This window comes from Megalops cyprinoides, chromosome 25 (genome assembly GCF_013368585.1).
Source record: "Megalops cyprinoides isolate fMegCyp1 chromosome 25, fMegCyp1.pri, whole genome shotgun sequence".
NCBI classification, from domain to species: domain Eukaryota; kingdom Metazoa; phylum Chordata; class Actinopteri; order Elopiformes; family Megalopidae; genus Megalops; species Megalops cyprinoides.
This window is the reverse complement of record NC_050607.1, coordinates 20,320,407-20,333,810: the sequence shown is the minus strand read 5'-3', so window position 1 is coordinate 20,333,810 and position 13,404 is coordinate 20,320,407. Positions and strand designations below refer to the sequence as shown.

The 13,404-nt window shown below is 45.9% G+C and overlaps 1 protein-coding gene across 2 annotated transcripts in view; it reads left to right on the top strand.

Annotated features, from left to right (window-relative positions):
* LOC118771923 (SLIT-ROBO Rho GTPase-activating protein 1-like) overlaps window positions 1-13,404 on the top strand; it is a 100,353-nt gene that overhangs the window by 67,201 nt on the left and 19,748 nt on the right. The window contains exons 9-15 of one of the 2 annotated variants that reach the window (XM_036520097.1): window positions 3,632-3,829; window positions 4,684-4,768; window positions 5,838-5,865; window positions 7,352-7,385; window positions 8,680-8,740; window positions 9,931-10,008; window positions 10,535-10,669. In XM_036520097.1, coding sequence (XP_036375990.1) covers window positions 3,632-3,829; window positions 4,684-4,768; window positions 5,838-5,865; window positions 7,352-7,385; window positions 8,680-8,740; window positions 9,931-10,008; window positions 10,535-10,669 — 619 coding nt within the window. Of the gene's footprint in view, window positions 1-3,631; window positions 3,830-4,683; window positions 4,769-5,837; window positions 5,866-6,713; window positions 6,808-7,351; window positions 7,386-8,679; window positions 8,741-9,930; window positions 10,009-10,534; window positions 10,670-13,404 lie in introns of both variants that reach the window. The other variant, XM_036520098.1, reaches the window with a different exon arrangement.

Sequence of the window (13,404 nt, the reverse complement as noted above, 5' to 3'; positions counted from 1 at the left end):
AACAGCTGATGAATATTTGATCAGTCTCTACCGATGCATTTGCATCCCGCTTTCCATTGGATGTTCCATTCTAGCCTCAGCTTGCACTTCCTGGAGCAGGAATTATGAGACCCCATTGGCTGCCTTTCTACTTCCCTGCTTCCTTAATAGGTGTCAGTTGATTTTCATCTCCTCTTTGTTTTTTAAGCACAGAAAATCATTTTTGATTCAGCCGGCAACCAAAATGGGTATAAAACAACCCATGACCAGGTCTTCTTTCTGCATTGTAGATGCAGACTTCACTTCACAGTCATGCTTGCTGGGTGACTGCCTGCTTTTCACCCAACCACACAAGCTCTGTGTCACTTCCCTTTGTTGAGTGGATACTCTCCAGCTGAGCATGGGGGCACACTCATCAAAGCACTGGGAGCTCTTTTCACTCCACCCCCAGCAGTATAAACTCAATATCAGATCCTGTTAACTGTTAGCTGCTTGGAAGTAACGGGTATTCAAAGAGAGAGGATGCGTACAGCAAGCTCGATGAAAGGAGCTGTTCTGGACCCTCAGCTTCATAGCCTGCAGGCACGCGTTATCCAGCAAGCTTCCAAAAGCCCAGGTTTAATTGAATCCAGCAGTCAACAGTGGTAACTAGTTGTTGTTTGAATTATAGATGACATTTTAACAGCTCTTTGCTAGGAGCGCTTTCTCTCTCCCCCGCGAGTCGGGCTCCTCAGCATGCCGACAGCTGGCCGCCCCCGTCTCCTCCAGACGGAGAGCTGGAGAGCGCAGGTCCCGCCCTGAGACAGGCCCCCAGGGCACAGTGCTGTCCCTTCCCCAAGAGTGAGGGTGACTTGGCGAGGCGCAGAGCCGTGGGTGGTGGGACACAGGCAGGGGAAGCAGTGTGCAGCTGTAATGCACATATAGGATAGCGCATTCATTTCGTTACATTACTTTACAGTATTGTTGTTTGGCAGTGCATCTAATAAAGTGACATGAAAAGTTGCACAAACAGGGCACCAGTAAGCACACATGAACACACTGACACTCGTGCTAAGCGTAGTGCTGAGATCATAAATGCGACTTAAGGACTATGCCTTTCCAAATATAATGCTAACACATACCACACACATGCAAGTAAACTTCCACATACCCAGTTATTTAGAACTGTAAAATACCCGTATGATTCCTTACTGTAAGTGTAAGGTGCTTTACGTGCTCACTTAGTTAATAGCAAGCCTGGCTCTGTAGCTACAGTCATCTACCACACTGGTCCTCTGGTCAGCGGAAGAGCTAAACTCCTTTGGGAGTTTCCTTCCCACTCTTCCTCTCACAGCAGAAGATGGAAGGGTCCCTAGTGCAGGTGATGTCTCCATGGTAACGGAAAAAGGGGGAACACAATATTTAGATGGGATGCCAGAGGAGAAATGTGATTTGTGGATGTAATGTCCATATGTAGTTGTGATGTTAGAATTAGGAGGTCTGAAACTGAATTCAGATGTTTAGATCATTCCAGAGGAATTTGATCACTACGGTGACATTGAGCTTATTACATTTTCACTAATGGTAAAGTACAGTACCAGTCAAAAGTTTAAACACACCTGATTAAGATAATGGGAACCATGCACTCAAAGACATTTAGATCTAAAGATGTAAGCTTAAATGCTTGAAATTTGTTTCTTAGACAAATATGAATAGTGAAGTTGATGCCTGTGTATGAAATTCTTTCCAAAAAAGTTAACTTTAATTGGTACTGTATGTACTGTACTGAACACCGATACTTTCATCACACATAGTCTTGTGTACCTGCTTCACCTCAACATTGTTGTGTTTTTGCATTGCACTAAGCTAACTATTATCCATGTAAATCTGTCTGTGAACTCAGAGTGAATGGCTCAGAAAATGTCTTTTTTCTAATTTGCACTCTAGAACTATTGCCTGTTTATGCTGCATGCTTACAGCGGTGTGCCAGCATGTCATTACAGATGTTTGCTGATGTGGAGATTGCAAAGTGATTTTAGTACGTCTGGGATAATTACTGTTTATATCCTTGTATTGGCGCTGCCTTTGTAGAGCTGTTCGGCTCAGGCTTTGGTGTTTTGAAAGAGTGATGATTACCCAGCATTCCCATTTCCTCTCACACACTTTCAGTAGTCTTGCCTTGGCCTGTAGGTTACCTTTCGGCGACTGCTTTGTAATGGGATTTATGAGGCTTAAGTACTGAAATGATATCCACAACCGCACAGAGCGAAGCTGCGATGCCGTTTTTTAAAACTGCCACCAAAATGGGAGGACTGGATTGAGCTGAACTCACCCTGTTTTTTTAGGGATGACACAAGTCAAATGAGTCATAGGTCAGTCGGTCAAAGGTCTGCAGTTGTCCTTTTGCATTGTAGTTGGTAGTGCAGTGATGAGTGAAGAGTTCTTGTGTCTGTTGGTCTTTTGTTGTCCGAGGTCATTAAATTAGCCCAGATTCCCTTTAAGCGTAGTTTACGTGACTTAAGTAAGATAGCTTTGCTTCCATTCTGTAGGTTCTTACCCTAGCTGTTTAGCTGTCAACATGGAAATCCGGTCCAGTACCAGCGAAATGTGCTGAATTTAAACTTCTTCCCTGAAGGGCTAAAAGATGCATACATTTCCAAATGACAGCACAGGGCTACCCCTGAGATCTCAGTGTCCCTGTAACAAAGATGTGTTTTCTTCCTCCTACCCCTGTGAGGAATGCCACTTCCTGTTTGGCTCAGATTTTACTAGAGTGTTGTGTAAACACTGAGACTGTGATAGAGACTGAGTGCCAGAGACTGTGACTGTGGAGTTTCCATGTGATGCCAGCCTCTTTTCCACGTTTCCTCTTTCCTCCGTGAGCTACCAGTCTCCTCCCTCCAGCAAGTCAACAGACATCTTCCAGAATCTGTGTGTGTGACTCCATTACGCTCTCAGCTTCACTGTGCAGTGATGTAAATGGGAGTAGAATGGCTTGACAGTATTGCAGAACAGTCACTAAGAAGCAGCGTGGTGGTTTAAGTCTAGATATGAGCATAGCCTTTATTCCTTACTGTAGCGAAGGGCGAGAGCAGAACCCGGGTCTACGGGGTACCAACCATGCGACTTTGATCGCGACGCCAAAGAGCCTGGCTCGTTGGTATGGCAGTCAGAGTGCATACTCAACCGTAGTGACGGCACTCTGTCACACTTACCTTCATGACCGTAGTGGTTCTGCTTGGTGAATGTTAACTTGGATGTGATTGTGGTCAGCCTGATCCTAAGTAGCCAATACCAAATGTCCAGTGTGGACCCAAGGAATGTAGCTGCATTGTATACATTACATTACATTATTGTCATTAACAGATGCCTTTCTCCAGAGTGACCTAATGATGTTATATTTTTTACATATTACCCTTTTATACAGCTGGATATTTACTGAGGCAATTCTGGGTTAAGTACCTTGCCCAAGGGTACAACAGCAGTGCCCCAGTGGGGAATCGAACCAGCAACCTTTTGCTTACGAGTCCTGCTATGCTACACTGCCACCCCAGTTGATCTGGTCTACTCTGGAACGATCTGGTCTACTCTAGAACGAAGGGCCCTACAGACACCAGAGGTAACCCTCTGTGAGGTCTCACCTCCACGGTCCCCTCCCTTGCTGTCCCCTCAGGTGAAGAAGACCTCGGAGGCCACGCTCACCACCCTGCAGGACATGGTGACCATTGAGGACTACGACGTGTCCGAGTGCTTCCACCACAGCCGCTCCACCGAGTCGGTCAAGTCCACCGTGTCCGAGACCTACCTCAGCAAGCCCAGCATCGCCAAGAGGAGGGCCAACCAGCAGGAGACCGAGCAATTCTACTTCATGGTGAGCGCCACCTGCAGGATCTTATTGTGTAGTACAACAGAGCTTTAGCGCTTTCAGGCCAGATATGTGAGCATCTCTGTAGCTGGGGTACTCATCACTGCAGTTTGATTGGCTGTTCATATGACTTTCATTCAGTTAAGTTTTAGTGTGAAAAAGAGTATGCATCTGCCTTTACACTAACAAAGCATGAGTAATTATCCTAACCATCTCTCTAGTGGCATTTTATACATATATTACTGTCATTGAGAAGATGCTCTTATCCAGAGTGACTTACATAGGTTACTGTTTTATCCATTTATACCGCTTGATGTTCACTGAGGCAACTGTGACTTGCCAAAGGGTACAACAGCAATGCCCCTACAGAAATTTTAACCAGCAACCTTTTGGTTATGAGCTCTCCTCCTTACCACTATGCTACATTGCTGCTGTATAAGTAGATCTAACAAACTTACAAGGCAAAAATGTTTCAGTAAGTATTTATTGATTGGTGGAGAAAATCTGTGCAACCTGATTATGCATGAAGCTGCCACACCAATGTCACCCAAATATCCTGAGAATTCATTGCCGAAAGGGTCTGTTGTAGCGAGGGCACAGAAGCTCACTGCAGCACACATTGAGAGCACTCCGGTAGGTGAATGATGCAAACTCTAGGGTGGAATTGCTTAGAGATCCATACCCCCCCCCCCCCCCCCCCCCCCCACACACACACACACACACACACACACACACACACACACACCCCGCCCCTACCCGTCTCCTTTGTCCTTCATCAGCATTTCAGCGATTGGCGACAGAAGCTCCATGACCGCCGGCAGTCTAATCAAGGTGCCTAATTACCCTGCGATTCTCCACAGAAATTCCGCGAATTTCTGGAGGGCAGCAACCTCATCTCCAAGCTGCAGGCAAAGCACGACCTGCTGAAGAAGGCGCTGGGAGACGGTAAGGCGGCCCGCCCTGTTCTCTCCTGTGTCCCGTGTCTCGGCTCTCTCCAGCTCAGCCTGTCCGTTGTAACATAAACCATTGCTGCAGTCTAAAGGGCTGTAGAGTTCCTCTGCTTCTCCCCACAGCACAGTAACTGTGTCTTTTGGGGAAGTAGCCTGGAGACCAGCATGTAGTCCCACTGCTATCTGTAAAGTCATTGAAGTGAACTCAGTTTGCCCTAGGTTTTGAACAAGAAAGTTATGGTTAAGGTTATGGTTAGGGTTATGGTTAGTGTTAGTGTCAGGGTTAGGGTTAGCATTAGCATCAGGGTTAGGGTTAGGGTTAGGTTGTGAAAAAAAAGAGCTTCATCCAGGATGTAAAAATTCCCAGAAGTCTCAGTACTTGATTGGACTGGAGTGTTCTTCCACTTGGCCCCGTGCATTAAGACCATTCTCAGTACAATAGAACCGTATGACCTTGTTGAAAGAGAAACAGGCTGGTCCTGCTTAGAGGTCGCACTGTGTTAATTCCCAAATGTAGTGAGTGTGATGTAGAGAGCCCCTGTGGCTCCAGCTGCATTTCTACCAGTGAGTCCTTTGTAGTGGAGTGTCAGAGATGGTGGCCTTACACTGTAAACACAGCCCACCTCTGTAGCAATAGCAACAATGGAGACTACAGGGTGGTCTCCATAAATCTGTCAGCTGCATAGACTTGAAAAGACAGAAAACTGGCTGGCAGCTACATGGAGCAGAAAGAAAGCGAAAGAGCTCCTGCTGCCAGCCTCTGTTTTTCGGGCTCATGTTGAATAGAGGAAAGAGAGACATTCTACATCCCAATGAGTGGAATCATGTAGCTGCTTTCAACAGATGGCCAGATTCCCCCTCGGTGGCTTTCAGCATTTTTGGAAGGTGATCCACTGCATTCCCTAGAGTCTGGTGTGTGTGTGTTTGTGTGTGTGTGTGTGTAGCGTGTGTGTGAGTATGTATAGCACGCAGGCAGATGGTTGGCTGTATGCTTTACTGAGTGTGTGCGATCAATTGGGAGGGGTCCTTCCACCTCACCCCCCCTCTCCTCCTTGTCTCCACAGGTCACCGAGCCGAGTACATGACCACAAGGTAGGAGAGGAACCAACCTGCATCTTTACTTCTTTCTTAAAGCTCTGCCTTTCATTTAAGACCAGCAAAAAGCATCAGAGCCCCAGACTGTGGCCCTAGAGTATCTGAAACCCTGTTTAAAACCAGCCCTGGCTGGTGGGGAATTAGTAAAAGACTCACACATTCTGCCTTTGTCAGCCTGCTGATAGGAGAGCTGAACAGATGTTCCTGTCTCCTGTACCGCTCTGACATGGCCTTACGCCCAACGGAGTGTGTGAAGGTGACTCTCCTTTTACCGAATCAGACACGCCCCCTGATAGATTGGCTGGTTGGTTGAATTAGCTTTAAATGTGTTGGGGTTCTTGGTACAGAAAATAGATGCAGTATCTCACTCTTTCTCTCGCTGCACATAAAGGGTTGTGGTTGAAGACCCCCCCTGTGTGTTGAGTATGAATGTCAGAGGTACAGAAAAATGGGGGCGGTGGGGAGGCTCATTGCTTAGTCCCCCCCCCCCGAAACCTGCTGCCAGGTCTCCCAGTGACATGCCATTCCCCGACCCCACCCCCACCGCTGACAGGAGGCTGTCGTGAGGCGGCCGCTGTCATCACACAGCTCCCAGCAGGCCTGGCATTTCCCTGACCTTTGACGCACTGTGGAAATGAAAAGCCAGATTATCAGACAGAATCGCATCTGCCAGCTGGCGACCTCCTCCACACTCGAAATCACCTGTGCACGCCGTGGCCAACTCGAACACATCCTCTAAACACACGTCATCCAGAGGCCACGTCCTAGTGTTAGCATGCACTGTGGCCGAAGGTGCCGAAATCCTGAGCGCATATAACCCCCTCTCCATTCCCTCCGTTCCCTAGGCCTCCCCACGTGCCCCCCAAATCCCGGAAACCTAGGCCGCGCTCCATATTTAACACCAAGTTGTTTAACGGTGACTTGGTGTCGTTCGTGCAGGTACCGAACAGAGCCACCTCTATCTGCCGAACTGATCCTCGCCTCCCCCCGCCCCCCCCTTTCGGGCTTTCCTGGGACCTGATCGCTATGCCTCTTGTGTGTCAGTGGGCTTCTGCTTCTGGTTATAGCACCGCTTCTTCAAGCTCAGGGAAACACGCGAGCAGCACAGTGTCAGTTTGCATGCAGGGGATCTGATATGACTGGCAGCGTGGTGGGGTATTGTCTTCTACAGTCCCCCCCTGAGAGGCCCAACTGACAGGAGTTCAGAGAGTGGAAAGGCATTGGAATTAGCATTCTCCCCCCCACAGTGATGACAGGCTGTAGTTAGATTTCAGAGAGAGCGAACGCTCATAGGCATAGAAGGCAGACCCTTCCCAGTGCCTCTTAGCTCACCTGTTTCCCGGGTTGAAGAGGGGTGTGTTTGCGAAAGGTAGAGAAGCAGTCAGCTCGGGACATGGGTGGTGGCTTGCAGCGGGGGAGGGTTTGATGTGGGTTTCACTTCTCTGTTTTTCCCCCTCTCACGCTCTCTCGCCGACACTTGCAGCCGTGGACGACGGAACTCGCACATCCGACACCAGGTAGAATAGAGCGCTGCTGGCTCAACTGCAGCCTGCTCTTCCTGTCTCCTGCCTGCACTTCCTGTCTCCTGCCTGCACTTCCTGTTTCCGTGTGCTTGCTCTTTGCCCGATAGAATGGCTGCTCTCTGTCACCCTTGCCTGTGTGTGTCTCTGTTTTCAATGTTAAGAATTAAATCAGGAAGGCTTACAAAGACCCAGACTGCATCGTTCACCTTGGATCTGGAGTTCATGTCATTTCTCCCAACAGCTGGATAACAGGAAACCTACAGCTCATAAAGTTGACTTCACTTCACTTGAGATATTTGTCAACTGTGGGAATACACCCAAGTTGGTTTAAATGTCGCAGCATTGTCAAATATATTCAGATGATCTTTTCACACACGTTTAATACTTGTCCAAATGTTGATACAGCTGGATAAACAGAAACCTGAAGCTGCAGTGGATCTGGTTTCGCTGCCAGCTCAGACAAAAGTTCCAAAAGTAACTTTAGCGTGTGGTTCCTATTGATCTTATGTATCCTACCTGATTGGTACCCCGTTATCCTGTGTATCTTTGCTCTCATATGGAATTTGTCTATGTGACACTGCTCTGGTTCGCACCCAGTTATAGTGCTGTATCTGCTGCTAAATTATGGCTGTGTATGAAGGCTGTGTATGAAGCCCAGCTATCCTGTGCACGTTTGATGTTTCCATCCACTAAAACACAATGCTGCATAGCTAACTGTTTTTTATGACTGTTACTGTCAAGCATGAGACTGCAGGTCCAGGCTGGATTGTGTTAGCTTCTGTAAACCTTCAGCTCACTGGATTATTGGCACGGCTACCAACTGCAAATTGCAGATATGCGTATACTATACCGGTCAAAAGTTTGGACAAACTTTGCTTCCTTTATTTTTATTATTTTACACATTTTATGATAATAATAAGGCTATCAAAACTATGAAATAACATAGTATGTAGTATAACATAATTATGCAGTGACCAAAACGTGTTATAAACAAATTAAAACTATTATATATTTCAGATTCTTCAAATTAGCCAAAAAAAAATTAAATTACATTGTTTTGGAAAGTAATTCATACATAAGCATCAACTTCAGGATTTATATTTGTCTAAGAAACAAATTTCAGGCAAGCATAAGTCTTTAGATCAAAATGTCTTTGAATGCATGTTTCCTGTTATCTTAATCAGGTGTGTCAAAACTTTTGACTGGTACTGTATATGCTCCTGTTATGTCCCAGAAACTCAAGGCTAAAACAGATGCACCCTTTTACAACCATTGTCTTCTTTTTAAGGATTCTGGGCAGGCTATTCCTCGAGTGGTTGAGAGCTGCATACGATTCATCAACCTCTACGGTGAGTCTGCCGAGTGCCGTCTGCATCCCTGACCGTTCGATTGGCCAAATAAAAAAACACTGCGTGTGCCGTCTTCATACCTGATCGTCTGATTGGCCCGAAACAACACTGTGTGTGCCGTGTCCATCTCTTACCGTCTGACCGGCCGAAAAAAAGAACAGTGCTTTAAAGCAAATGCAGGCGCTTGCTGGAATTCTGGAAGTTATATACAAAGCGCTTTGAGGAACTGTTTCCCTCCGCATGAGGGGGAGAGGGGAAACTGGGGCCCACTTTGAGGAGAGTCCCGGACAGCGCAGCACCTGTCCTCCCTAACCACGGCCAGCTTGGCTTCAGGCAGCATTCCTGCAGCTGGTGGCATTAGCCTGTGGGTGGGACCCCTTTTGGCATGGCAGTGTTGAATTCGCCCCACTTTAGTCACAGTCACGGTAAAGTCCGTGCAGATTCTGACTTGTTTACCCTCTCAGCGACAAAGCTCAGTCACCCTGTCAACAGAGACAACCAAACGAATGACCCTGAATCATCTGGACGATATGTAAAGCACTTTGAGTGAATAGAGTGTTTGAGTGAATAAAGTCCTTCCACAGAACGTCATCTTTAGCATGACTACCGAAGGTGTGGCAGTTAGGACATTCAGTTCCCACACAGCAGCGCCTCCAGGGAAAGCTATGTAACTATCCTGTGGAGGGCACTGAAAGGCTAATTAAGGCTAATTCGGGCTAATTTAGCTCAGCACTGAACTCTGACCACTTTCATTACAAAATGCTAATCCAAATGATAGTGCGCTTTAGCAGACTGTAATCATTTTTGCCTCTCTTTGGGAATTCTCTATGAGGGGAGAGCAAACTTGCAAAATCCCCTAGGGTTCACTTGGGCAAGTCGGACCAGATTATGCTTTCAAATGGGAGCAAAACTTTTCTTTGGTTTATTTTTGGTCCATATTTTTTTATTAGTTTTTCATCCTCTTGAGAGTGAACTGTTCATCATTCTAAATTATTTTATATGCAAAGTGTTTTTTGAATCTCTCATTCCTTTTACACATATCCACTATTACCTGAATTATTTATATGAAATGCAATCTGTGAAGCAGTCAGTGACAACGCTTTTGTCAAGGTATCAAATAAAAATTGATTGATTGGTTGATTGATTGATCTCCCACACATATTCCTCTTCTCCTAATGTCCTCTTTTCAGGCCTCCAGCATCAGGGCATATTCCGGGTGTCGGGGTCTCAGGTTGAGGTCAACGACATCAAGAACTCATTTGAGAGAGGTGAGGATTATAGCCACGCTCTGGCAACCCCACTTCAAGAAAGGAGATGCAAGATCCTATTAAGGGATGAAATGTACTTTTAACTCCTAATCATTATAATCCTCTGCACATTTGGAAAATATAATTAGCAGTGAAGCTTTTGAGAATTAAATTTTAATTCCTTTTCATACTAACCATGTTGTGTCTGCTCTGAAAAACAGTGAGTGGGAGAGACTGAAGTCTGGGGAGGTGAAGTCACTCAAATTTTTTAAATTTGATGGCCATTTAGTGTGCTGGTCTTTTTCAGCATAAAATGAATTTTTTCTGTATGGTATTGTCCAACTGACAAAAATGGATCAAAGGAACAAAAAAGAATATTCATATTCACCCATCACCAAGTGCACAAGCTGCATTTCTGTCAAGAAGTGAGAGGATTTTAAAGTCAATTGAAAACACATGGCCTAAATATTTTATAATCTGTGAATTTGCTGTGTGATCATACCATGAAAACATGTCTACATACCTACCTGGTAAACCTGTCCCACAGGAAATGACCCCCTGACGGATGAGGAGAACAACCATGACATCAACTCGGTCGCTGGGGTTCTCAAACTCTACTTCCGCGGCCTGGAGAACCCCCTCTTTCCCAAGGACAGATTCAACGACCTCATTTCCTGCGTCAGTAAGTTGCTCCGAACTCGTTGAGCACCCGGGCTTCTGACAGCGTGTGACTTTTCTGGGGAAAGAGCTTTCATTGGAACAGGAGAGAAGATGGTGACTCATTCTTTTCTCTGAACAATATAAGTGGCTGCCGTTTCCCTTTGACCGGAAGTTTGCCAGATGAAGCTGAGTGATTCATTGTGCAGCCCTTGTGTCCATGCAGTCAGATTCCTGCCCTTGACGTGGATGTTAGAAAGCAGCCAGAGGTCTGGACACAGGCGTTCATTTATGATGGGCGTGTATATTGGTGACATGTGAAGTCTTTTGCCTTTTGTCCCAGTTTGACCACTAGTCCATTGTTGTTGTCTTTACAGCATTCAGCAGTAGTTGTAGAGGACACGAAGCTGTCCTTACACTCGTAATTGTGAACGGGAATGTGTAGCTCTGTATCACACAGATTCCTGTGTGGAAAGCACCTTGTTCATTCAGTTGTGCCATGAATGCATCATTTCTTTACTCATGCAGTAACTTAACCCTCTGTGACTTTGTGTATGTGTGTGTGTGTGTGTGTGTGTGTGTGTGTGTGTGTGTGTGTGTCTGTGAGAGAGAAAGAATGTGTGTGAGCAGCAGAGTAGAACTTTTCCATATTATGAGGTTGAAGTCCAGTCATGGACCCAAGTGCAGTGTCTATGGGCTAAGCCTACTGATGTACTACCCAGTATGAGGGATTCCAACCTGTAAAAGGCAGACATTCCTCATCATATATACACATAGATACGAGTACTATGAGTGTGGATACCCAACCCAGACAGATTCAACATCTAATTAAGACTCAACAAACATTGCTGTGTTACAGAATTCAAAAGGAACTACAAAGGAACTGCTAAGTATAACCTTCCATTTTAACCTTCAGTTATAAATAGGGAGCCTTTGGTTTCATTTGTATTTGTTGGGACATCAGTTTTGAGCATTTCTGTAGAGCATTTTCTCATGGGCTGGAGACAGCTGCCTAGCTTCTCACTTTTTCATCCCAGACAGGAAGAAGTCTCTGCTTTAAATAGCAGATTTTTGACATGCTGAAAATTGTCTCTGTTGAATCCAGCTCAGGCACTTGTGTAGGACGAATAAGGTCGAAACTAGTCCCAAAAGGCTTTCCCAGATGCCACCTGGATTCAGTGACTCATTTCTTGGTGTTGCAGCTATTTTAAATCACCCCTGTGAACAGGGGTGTTCAAATGTCTCCCATATAGATGGGAAAGACACAAACGCTTGACAGATCATTTGTCAGCGTTTTTTGTGTGCTGGTTTCAAGTGTAAGAAGAAAGCGCACAGAAGTTTGCAAGCCAGGTTTTAGCTGTGAGGGTGTACGGTGAGAGACGTGGCGTGTCACGTGCTTCGCCAGTGATGGGAGTCACATGGTATCTGCGACAGCGCACTTTCTGGATTTGGGGGATGGCATCCTCTCCCTCCCACTGGGCAATGAGGCTCTCGCTGTAAGAGGGACGTGGGGCAAGGGTTACGGCCCGCGCCACCTCCTTCTCCCGGACAGGGCGTGTGCCTCAGTCCTCATTCATCCATCTCACTCAAAACAGGGTTCACACATTGCTCCTCTCAAACACAATCCCTGTCTGTATTGGTCCCTCAGTGGTGGAGTGAGGGGGGGTCAGGACAGTGGCCGTCTTCCGACACAGACTGAAGACCCACCTCTTTAGACTGCATCTTGCTTCTACCTCAGTGCCCACCTCCTAACACCTGTAATACTTGCTGTTTATTTTACGTGTAGTATTGCCATGTGTTTTGGATTATTTGATCTAGTGACTGATGAATCATACTATACTTGGCTTCCCTTGTCTAGTTAGATTGCACAAGTTAACTTGTGGTAGGGCTTGAATAGTGTTATGCTCACACTCACTGGTCTGGGAGTGTTGTTGGCCTGGTCTGACACTGTTGCTCATTCAGCTTGAATGGATACACTTATGTTCTTTTGTTCTGGAAGTCACTCTGGATAAGAGCTAAATGGATATAATGTAATGTGAATCAATGGGTCCAACATGGCCACATGTCAGAAATAGCCACATCCAAACATTTGGTTGTTGGGCAGCGGTGTGGGGTAGCCATTCAGGAACTGGACCATTACATTGCATTACATTATTGTCATTTAGCAGAGGCTCTTGAGTGACTTATATTTTATCCATTTATACAACTGGCAATGTGTTAAATACCTTGCTCAAGGGTACAGCAGCAGCAGGGAATCAAGCTGGTTATCACTATACCATACTGCTGCCTTTAACAAGAAGAAAGCCAGTTCAAATTCCAGCTGGACTTCTGGTGGTGTAGCCTTGAATAAATAGACTCTTTGCTAAGCCACACCCCTGAATAGTGGTACTACAAGGTGTACTTAGTCCTAACAGTCCTACTCTAACAATGGTTACTAACCTCCATTTTTCAGACAAACATTACAAGAATTTTCAGGTGTAGCACTTATCTCACTCAACTGGACAATTTGAGTGGGTGATATGTAAAATGAAGATGGTCTCAGAAAATTACGTCCTCTCAGTGAATGAAATGCACTACTTCATGTTGTGCACACTCATCAGTCTGAATCAGGCCAGAGTATGTAATGAAAAGTGACGGGCATGGTCAGAGGTGTGAATGAGGACAGAGGTAGGTCCTCCCCAGAGTCCCGTGCACTGTGACAGTAGCATCAGGTATGTGATCTGTGTTGATCATACCACTGGTCTTTGCAACTGAGAGCTC